Source organism: Alligator sinensis, unplaced genomic scaffold (genome assembly GCF_000455745.1).
Source record: "Alligator sinensis unplaced genomic scaffold, ASM45574v1 scaffold781_1, whole genome shotgun sequence".
In the NCBI taxonomy this organism is placed as follows: domain Eukaryota; kingdom Metazoa; phylum Chordata; order Crocodylia; family Alligatoridae; genus Alligator; species Alligator sinensis.
In genome coordinates, this window is record NW_005841845.1 from 1,572,965 (window position 1) to 1,583,801 (window position 10,837).

General features: G+C 45.8%; 1 protein-coding gene across 1 annotated transcript in view; it reads left to right on the forward strand.

Moving 5' to 3' along the window:
* The first annotated feature begins 7,051 nt into the window (after nt 1-7,051).
* PDZK1IP1 (PDZK1 interacting protein 1) overlaps nt 7,052-10,837 on the forward strand; it is a 29,411-nt gene continuing 25,625 nt past the window's right edge. The window contains exon 1 of the mRNA XM_006015754.3: nt 7,052-7,317. Coding sequence (XP_006015816.1) covers nt 7,251-7,317 — 67 coding nt within the window. The 5' untranslated portion in view covers nt 7,052-7,250. The remainder of the gene's footprint in view (nt 7,318-10,837) is intronic.

Genomic DNA, 10,837 nt, shown 5'->3' on the forward strand with positions numbered 1-10,837 from the left:
CGTGTGACAAAACTGGCAGGCTACAAAAGATGCAGGAGGCCTCAGGAAAGAGATGCCTTCATTTTCAAGATAGCATTCTCCATAGGGAGGACACCCAACCTTCCCTTTGACCATCCAGCTAAAAGCAGGTGAGCAAAGGAGGTCCAGGAGTTATGGCACAAACCAGGACTTGGGAGATCTCATTGCAATGTCATGCTTCTGCTACATGACCATGGGCAAGTCTTTTGAGCGCAGGTCTTCAAAGACCTTGGAGGTATTTAAGGAGGGCTGAAGTCCATTTGTCCTGGTTCAAGGGAGCAGCTGGATGTTGGCCTCAGCTACGTGAATATAACCATCCCATAGGGGAATGGCACCCCTAGCAAGTGGGAGGTGCAGGCGGAAAGAACTGTTCACCTTTGCTCGGTGGAACAGATCCACAGGATGGAGCCCATTGCAGCGGTAGTTGGACAACTAGATAGGAGCTAAACACCTAATAACCTATGAGGATCTGGGCCTGGACCTCTCTGGGCTTCCCATCTGCATCTGGGGGGGAAGCACACTTCTGCCGGAGCGGTGATGGGAAGATAAATGCACAGACAGGGAGGTGCTGTGATAAGGTGGCCACGGTGGGTAGGAAGAGGCTGATTGAGATAATGGGACTGACCCAGCACCTACTGAAATCAGTGGGCTTCTTCTTGCTGGCTTTCATGGGTGTTGGGCTGTGAGCTCAATGTGTTGACATCCTGTTGCTAGGAAATTCAATTCCTGAAGGTACTTCAAGTCCCCTAAAGCCATTAAGAAAGTGCACTTGATGCTTGGGGAAGTCAAAATCCTCCCTTTGGCTCTGATCCACAGACCACAGAAGCCAGGGGGAGCCTTTCCCTTGATTTCAGCGAGCTTTGGACCCAACCTTGTATCTACAGAGCAACCCTCACAGGAGCAGCCGCAGGGCATGCAACCCCATGTTACCTCTACCTCCACCTGGAGTGATGCTTCCCAGGGGTGGGAAAGGTCAGCTTGTCTCTACCGCTAGCCATCCCATGGCAAAGCAGTCTGCTACAACCCCGAAGAGAGGATAGTTCAGCATTGGAGCTTCTAGACCCATTTCACACAGGCCATCAGAGAGCCATGAGCTGGGAACAGCTTTTTGTCCCAGACTCCTTCCTGCCATCTCCACCCTGTGCATGGGGTTGGCTGCTTCTCCAGGGCTAAGGACAGAAGTTACACGTCACCTGGTTTAAGTCATCAGAAAGTGGTTTAAACCTGTAACCAAACAGACATTCAGTGCACACATCAACCCGTTTCAAAATGGCTGAAACTGGTTTAAGATAAACCTGGTTAAATGTAGTATCAGACTTACATGAGCGGGGTCAAACTATTTATGAAACTTCTATCCCAGACCCAGAAGTTAGGATATCTCCATCTGATAGAGGACTCTGTCCAGAGGGCTCATTGTTAGTGTTGGAGCCTGTCATGGGTAGATCAATACCGATGACATAGAGGTTGCACTTATCCCTGATCCCTTGATCTGTGGGACCTTCCCAAGAGCCAAATAGTGCAAAGATAGTAAAACCTAGAGAGAAAAAGCTACCGCTTTGAGCATTTCTTTTATGTTCTCTAAGCAACAGAGCAATAAAACGTGCCTGGGGTCAGATGGAAGTCCAACTGCCAGACATACGACAAATGCCCTACGTGCTAAAAATGAGAAAGCAGAGGAAGCTGCGAGTCAATATATTGACAAGCCTGTAATATCTAAATCTTAAGCAATACTTAACACCTTTCTAATGGCCATCGGAGAATAATGCAGATGCGCTGAAACACAGAGGAGTCTTGGAGATAAGCAGATAAATGGTTCCATAGCAAGAAGCAAGGCAAGCATATTAATAGTTACCTAAGACTCTTGGAAATGCAGGTACCTGTCTTGATAAAGCGCTGTTTGATCTTAAGAAGCAAATAAACCTGTTTTATTGCTGATCCTCTTCCCGTACACAGACCAGGCAGAACAAAAGGTCCTTGCATGCTAAGGCATCGACTGTCATTTGGAAAGCAGGCCACAGGCCTGGTCAAGCTGTTTGTGGACCTTTGTGGGGTTTTTTCCCCATTGCAGCTCATGAAATGTATGGTGGTTGAAACAGGCTTTCTGTTCGATGGGAAATGTTGATCATTTTGATCAAAATGGAAACCGGAGGTATTCAGATTTCCTGGACGTCCTACTCCTGGGGGCTCTAGGAGATGTGGAGAACCCAGGTAATCCATCTGGGAGCAAGGAAGCCCCTAGCATGGCCCAAAAGGCCTTTTAGCCCTGAGAGGCCATTTTTACCCCAGACTGGCTTTGCTGTGGGATGGTAGCACAGTCCATGGGTCCTGAAGGTCCAGGTTCCCCAGCTGTCCTGAGATGAACTGGCAGGGAAGTGGGTGGATCCACCTCCATTGCAGCTGTCAAGACCCATACGTTTCCACCCAACATTTCAGAGAAAACAGTTCGAACCCAGCGCAATCGTACGCTGCTTTTTACTTTATCACCATGGTAATCAAAGCTTGCCAGGTTCATAGGGTTAAAGAGGGGGCCATTGGGACCATCGAGTTTGTGAGCTCTCAACCCAAGTAAGCATCTCACCCAGACATCAGGGTGTTGTGACCACATTGCCCTCCCCCTGTTGATAAGGGGAAGGCGGTTGGTCCAGAGGAGCCGATGTTGGGGGCTCAGGGCAGGTGATGGTTTTGGGGTGTCATTTTGGTGCTCCCCACCCCACCCCACTGTGCAGCACAGCTCCAGAAGGGGATAGCTTCCCTGGCTGGGGAGTCTTCCCATCAGGACATGACCCCACAGCAAGGTGCTCCTCACCCTGGGGTCCCCCCTACACTGTAGCAGCCCCAAGCTTTTGCCCCATCTTTATGGAAACCTGTTTCATGGCTGGGCCGGCCAGGTGTGAGAGGGACCAAAGAGCAGTTCCTGATCTAGGAAATGGAAAAGGCAGGGAGCCACTGATCTAGCCTGAGCTATATCCCCTATGCCATGAAGTTTCCCCCAGTCACTCCCAACTCAAGTGAACGGACTCACAGTTGAATGAGATGCTATTGTTTTTAAGTCCTCCAGGCTTGACTTCAGGACTCCAGGTGATGGAGATTTACTGTACCCTAAAGGTTCATAACTGTAAATGTTGCATCTCATTTCCTCTTTGAGTATTCATGACTTCAACTTTCAGCCATTGAGTTGTACTCTGCTAGATTCAGGTTGCCTGGGTAGAATGAAAGGAGGAAGCTGAGAAGCTGGAGAAGGGGAGGTCACTGTCTGAAGGTATTACCAGGCATTTGGCCATTGGGACAGAAAGGAAGAACCAGTTTGCCTTGTGCAGGGGAGGGGAAAGCAGTAGCAGCTGGCAGCAGCCCAGAAGGGTGAGCTGGAGAATGAGGAAGGCAACCTGGGAGGAACCTAAGCCTGAGAGAGCACTAAGACGGCATCAACAGCCATGGAGAGGGCTTGCAGGGAAGAGATGCTCCGTGTTAGCCACGTGCTGTGTAGTGGTATAGCTGGCCATGCAGAGCAGTGTGTCGGAAAGGTGCAGGACCCCAGGGCAAGAGAAGCAGGATGAGGGCAGAGAAAAATATTTGCAAGCCATAGCAGGAGTGGATTCTGCGTCGTTCTCATTGCAGTACCTGCCCTGTTATCCAAACACCTCTGGAAAGCACCTCTTGGAGAGGTGAATTCCTTCGGATACATCAAACAGTTGCAAGCTCTTGTCTCAAATGTAAGAGCGGAGATACAGTAGTGCACTACATCGGGGGTCCCCAAATCTGGCCTGGGGGCTGGATACAGTCCACAGAGCCATGGCATCAGGCAGCAGAGCTCCTCATTGGGTCCGAAAATTTGTCAGTGGGGGAGTGGCTCTGGGAGCTGTGACAATTCATGCTGCCGCTGCACATCTGGCCAGCAAATTTTCAACCGTAGGAAGAGCCTCACAGGCCCGATGACATGGCTCCGTGTACCAGATTGGGTATGTGGGCTGACCTCGGGCCATTCCTCCTACCTTTTGGGTCAGATGAGTTGGGCATCACTGCGCCAAACAGTGTAAAGAGAACAGTATTCTAGACCAATATGCCAGTGGTTTTCAACCAGGGGTCTGCAGACCCTGGAGCTCTGCAGACTATGTCTAAGGGGTCCACAAAAGATGACTATCATCAATCAAAAGTACGTGAACACCCACACTTACAATTGAAAGGGTCCGCACCTCTATTCGAAATTTCCAAAGAAGTCCACACCCCCATTCCAAATTTTTTCGGGGTCCACAAAAGAAAAAAGGTTGAAAACCACTGCAATAAGCACAAGATACAAAACCCTATCTGGCTTCAGGGTAGAGCTACAATGCTGCATTAAATAAAGCTTCAGAAGAGAAGAGTATGGTACGCAGGGCCAGCAATTACAATTTAGCCGAAACAAAGCGTTGCTGTTCAACAGGGAGTTTAGATCATTCTGATTCTTAGAGGGTTTTTTTGTTTTTTATATATATATATATATATATATATATATATGTATACACACACACACACACACACACACACATACACGGTAATATATATATGTGTGTGTGTGTATATGTGTGTGTGCACATCTATCTATCTATCTATCAAGGTTATATACACACACACACACACACACACATGCACACACACACTCCCTAGTCACCGATCATTGCCTCCTTAACCCACCATAGGAACCTGCACACCCATTGCAATACTCACACCCGTGCAATGGCGCTCCCGCGCACCTGTCCACAAATCATCATTTCCCTTAAAACCCCTTGTCTCTTAGTCCTATCCCCGAATATGGGGTGAGTTAGTGGAAACAACAGTTTGGAAGTGATATCAGACAGGCTTAAGCTGGTCTTTAAATACTAGAGGTTAGGATGAGATGGTGAAGGGGAGGAGAGTTCTGTATCTCCAAGGCTATTTTCATCTGCTTGTGAAACACCTGGAAACAGGATTTGGGACCGGAGGACCTTTGGGCTGATCCCACCTGGCACTGCTTATTTTTCAATGTGTGCGGATGAAATCAGAATCTCTTCATGGGCAGTGAGATGAAATGCTCACCTGTGTCTTCATATATTCTGGCTAATGTGGCCTATCATCCTCTCAGGCTTCAAAGGGTAGGTGGTAGGATGGCAATGTCTTTCCATAGGCTTTGTCACGGGCTTTGATCTTATGGCAAGAGTCTTCTGTTCTAGACATTCACGGCAGTGAGTTTATGGGTGAACTGCTAAACAAAACTGGAACGCAACCAACTCAGCCCAGCAGGTTTGGGTGCTGTCACTAAGCAGGTTTATGTGCTGCTTTGCACATGCCCAAGTCAAAGCTAACTTTCACTGGGCAAGTTTGGAAAGGATCCAGAGGAGAGCAGCAGACATGGTTAGAGACCTACAAAGCATGACATACCAGGAACAGTTGGAAGAACTGAGGATTATTTGGTCTGGGGAAGAGAAAATTGGGATTTCATAACCATCTTTTATTATGAGAAAGGTTTCTCATAGAGGATGCTGATCCTAGGTCCACAGGGGACAGAGTGCAAAGTAATGGGCTTAAATTGCAATAAGGGAAATTGAAGTTGGATATTAGGAATAATTTCCTAACTCGGAGGCTATGTCAGCACTGGGAAAGATTTTACCTAGAGAGGTTGAGGCATCTTCATCACTGGAAGTGTTGATGTCCGTGTTAGACAAGGGGGGGCGGGTAGTCAGGGATGTGCCTTCTCAAACAGGGTTTCACAGATGTTAGGGGCTGGAAGGGCCCTTACATGTCATCGGGTCCAGCCCCCCTGCACATGGGCAGGAAAGACAGCTGGGATCAGATGACCCCAGCAAGGTGGGCATCAAGGCGTCAAGGGTGTTGGATGAGATGACCTCAGAGAGTCAATACGCGCTCTCGTTACTAATCATACATTCCTAAAACATTTCTTATGTTCTTAAGATCACCTCCACTAACTGACCTGAAAACGGCTCTTCCCACTATTTATTCTGCTTATCTACTGCATTTAACTTTTCCCTATTTTTCCCCCCTCGTTTCTCTTCAGGACACCAGACTCAGCTGTTTCACTTTTATTTCTGATCACGCTCACTTTGTTGTTACATACGGTTTGTGTCCCAGTAACACACAAGGTGTGCTAGGTAGCATTACTTCCTAGAGATCACGAGATAACAGCAGGACACTGCTGAAATGTCTGGATTTCAGCCACTATCGGAGAATATTTATTTGCTGGGTTTATTTTTTTTTAAGTAGCTTTAATTGGCTCTCCAGTGGCTACATCCTTCTGCAGCTTTACAGCTTCCTCGAACTACATGTTTATCACTATTTTGCATGCTACCGGCACCTGAAATTCAGATTCTATGTATGCTTGTATAGTATAAGCATTACCAATTTAGCTAAAAAAGACACTGATTTAGCTAAAAAAAAAGTCACTACTAGTTGTTTAGGGTCTGTGACTTGCACTTGAGCGGTTCTGGCTCTGTTCATCGCAGGGCAGAGGCCTAAACGCTGCCAAGTAGATTGTGTTATTATTTTTATTGGTCAGAGATTCAAGCCCTAGTTTTACAAAACCTGCATTTCACTGTCCCCTTTAACTTATGTATTTGCCAGCATGCTCATGTTTCTGGGCTGCTGCATTATCGGATTTCCTATGGATATCTTAAGCCCCGGTGCTGGCGAAGGGTATTTATACCCGAAAGCTTGCAAAGAAGAATTTCCCCAGCTATTTGAGTTGGTCTAATAAAAGAGATCGGATTCACCCACAGACGCTTGTCTGCCGAAGCCCCGGTGCTCTTTTTAAAAGAGGTTTTGTCGATCGTGGTATCACTTCCCCATACTCTTCTTCCAAAGTCCATTAAAGTGGTTATTGTCTTTTCTGGCTTCCCTCCAAGCCCTAAAGCAATTGTCAGTGACTCAAAACCACATTTCTGCAAACTCCCCAAATAATCTTAGGCATCAGTCATTCGCACCACCCAAAGGGGAAGCAGGTATGCAAATGAGACGCAAATACAATGCTCCTTATTCTGATTTATTAGATCGACTTCATTTCAATAGCCACGTGTGAGCATCCACTCACTTCTTAATAGGTTTGATCATTTACCCAGCTCATTGCTTTGGGAGGAAGGCGTGCTCAGGTATACTTCAGGTGTTCAGGTTTCAGGGTTAGCTCGTGCAGAGGCTTCTGAGAAGAGGCAGAGCTCGCAGCGAAAGGATTCACAGCGCTGACCAGGCAGATAGATAACTTCTGTCCGGCCATGCATGCCCTGCAGGTTGCTGTCTTGTGCCTATTAATTGCTCTGGAGCCCGTGAACTGCCAAGAAAGTAAGTGTGATTTGTTTCTGCATGCTTCTAGCTGGAGTTGGTTACTTCTTATAAGTTTATGATGGTGAGTGGAAGTGGTGCTTCTTTAAGAGACTGCTTGCTCTTTGCAGGAAAGGTGGAAAAAACCCCCAAAAGCAGTTCAAGGAACTTTCCTATTGAAAAAAAATAAGGAGATGAGTCTTCAACGCGCTTTGCAAGATGCTTTGTCGAATGTCCTTACCTGTCGAATGAATGGTGGGGAGTAGGGCAAGGAAATTAGGCAGTCCTGCTTTTGGTTTGCACTGCAAAATAAAAAGGACTCGTGTCTGTTCTTGCTGTGAGACAAAGCACAGGTTTGGTTTTTTTTACTGTCATGATGACTGTTAAGGATAGCATTTACACATCCCATTTTGGGGTTTATTTCAACCAGTCACACTGAGGTGGAAACTACAGTGCTTCATCTCCATCAGGACTTTGCAGCAAAGAAAGCTCGTTCGATGTAAAAAAATGCACCTTTTTTCCTGGCAAAGACAGCACTGTGCTTCCTAGCTGCTCTGGGATGAGGGCAGGGAGATCTCATCGATTCATGTGAGATCTTATTCTGCAATTTTGAGTCTCCTCCACAAAAAGCCTCCAAAAAGCTGACTTTTGGAGACCTGAAGAAGGGCAGTTTGTGCCCAAAAGCTTGTCTAACTTCTTATGAACTGTACAGTTGGTCCAATAAAGGATATGGCGAAAAAAAACCCCTCGCCTCTCATCTAAAACCTGACTTATTAGCAGGGGTTTCATGATACTATGATATCATTAATGTTATGGGGGATATGGCAGGACACTTACTAGTATTATAAAACATTATCACAAGAAATTTAAATGCATCTGATTGCATCAGAATCCAGCTATTTCTTCTCTCTCTCCCCAACCCTCTCCTCCAGCCGTGTTGTGAGGTCCTATTCTGGATTGTTTTCTAGTGTCTTTGTTCGGAGCTTTGCCCCTTCTGAGAATTCAGCTGACAAGGATTTTCTTTCAGCCTGAATTTCGATCTCATCCTGCAACTAGTAAAAGTCAAAAGTGACTTGCCCTTGACTTGAATGAAAGGAGGATCCAATTTAGAGCTGTGTCTCACTTTCCAGGTATGACCAAGGGCTGTATTTGGCAGCCGTGTTGGGTTGAGACAAAAAGAAATGCAAAGAAAGATCATTTTATTTGCAATTTCTTAGTTGGTCTAATAAAAGGTATCATCTCTGAACCAAGAGTTTGAGAGTTTTGCACGTCTGTAGGTCTGACCGATGCACACGCGGACAGTTTTCAAAGCTAGATGTGCCCCAGAATGATACACCAGCTCCTTCCCCCGCCAAGTTAAAATATGTATGTGCTCAGATGGGAGGTAACGTGCCTAAATCAGGGAACAACTTGCCCGTAACAATCTGGATTGGCAGTTTTGCATATGCGGAGGCATTCATCCACATTTGCAGGCGCCGACTTTACTCAGCATTGTTTCTTTTGGCCTGGAATGATTGCTCTGAGGCTATTAATTAAAAACTGGCAGGTCACAAAGGAAAACCCACCTTGGTGGAGCTGTTCCAAGATAATGATGGGGTTATGAAATTTCCGGCAACTTTGTTCTGTTTCCTGGAACGGAAGGCAAAAGGTAATTAATGCGTATGTGATGCCTCATGGCACCTGTAAGGATTAATTGTAGGCACCCATCTTAAATACATGGATCCCACCCCATCCCCAGCCAATAGCTAGCCACTTTGGATGGTCAAACTAAGGAAGAAGCATGTGACAAAGCTGGGATCCTTTACCGATAAACTAGCCCCTTGACTCATAACCACCGACTTACAAGTCCTTCCCAATTCCCTCCCTTGTCCCGCTTAGTCACGTACTGCTCCTAGTGTCATATCCCAGCTGTGTTGCACCATCTGAGGCAAAGGATTCTGGGGAATTTAGGGCTGCTAAGGTGCATCTTGGCTCTATATGTCCAAAGTAGAAACATGGAAATTGGCTTGAAAGTATAATTGACCTGGAAAGTGGTCACAGCGCACTTTTGGGCAAGGGTGGTGGGGGTGAATTAATTTGGATAGGATCAGATGTCAGTGAGTGCACGACTTGCTCAATTTGGTGTATGCAGTTATGTAGATGCAGCGCCTATATGATGGCTTGAAGCATGCTCTTTTCTTCATACTTGATATGGTATCTTTTCGATGCCTGCTTGTGGGTCACAACTTGGTGCTCTATTTCTTTTCCATTTGGATTTTGTTCCAAGTGAGCCAAGACAGACCCCTTGCATCTGAGCCCTTGTGAATGCTCAGTTCAGATTGAAGCCCTCAGATCCTAACCCGCTTTTGGATTATTCCACGTTGGATTCAAACCCAGAAGGCCCTTATATTCCAGCCGAGGTTAGGAAGTTGCCAAAAACTCATGAAAAAAGCTGCTGGAGCAAATATGTGGCCCAAATTTGTGAGAATCTCATGAGGAGAACTGCTCTGAGGAGTTTTTTGCCTTGTGGGCCATGCTATAGCATAGGAACACTTTACAGGATTTCAGCATTGCTGAGCTTATGCCCAAATTTAACCTTAAACTGCAGTAGGGGTGTTTCTGAATATCATGAACCGCTAGACACCACAAATACCACCCCCCCCCCAAAAAAAGAAGGATAAGGAAATACATCTAGCAGAGACAACGGTGGAAGAAACAACCCAAATTTCAGGCTTAATTAAATAACACATTTGCTCACAGCAAAACCACTAGACATCATAAATACTGACTCATCAGGAAAAAGGATAAGGAAATACATCTAGCAAAGACAACAGACAATGGTAGAAAAAACAAGCCAAACTTTCAGTTTACTTAAATAACACATTCTTCACATTAAACACTGCCCGCAGCTGTGCCTCCATAAGCCCACAGGTATAAGTGTGGGCACACTTGTATACAACAGATAGTGGAGTGCGTTGCTCATGGTGGTATTGCATTCAGTTGCAGAAGCCAGGGTAAATTTGTACCTTATAGATTAACCATAGTATGTATGTGTACACACACACACACACACACACACACACACACACAGCACAGGGATATAGCTTGTAGCCGCATTGGTCTAAAAAGCAGAGGCAGACAAAACTCTTGGATTAGAGGAGATAATAAAAGATATCGCCTCTAGCCCAAGAGTTTTGTCTGCCTCTACATATAGCACAAGCTTTCATCATCTTCAATGCATGAAAGCTTGTTTATATATATATATATATATAAAAATTAATTAATTATCTATTTTGTTTCGTCTATAAGGTGCAAATCTATAGCCATATATATATCATCTATTTTGGTTAGTCTATAAAGTGCAAATCTATAGCCTTATATCTATCTATCTATCTATCTTGGTTAGTCTATAAGGTACAAATCTATAGCCTTCTGCTTGACTTCAGACTTTGGCCAACTACGCCTCACTGTACTGTGTTCTCAGGTGCCCAGGCACCCTTGGGTAGATTCATAGATTTTAGGGTCAAAAGGGACCTATTAGATCATCGAGTCCGACCCCCTG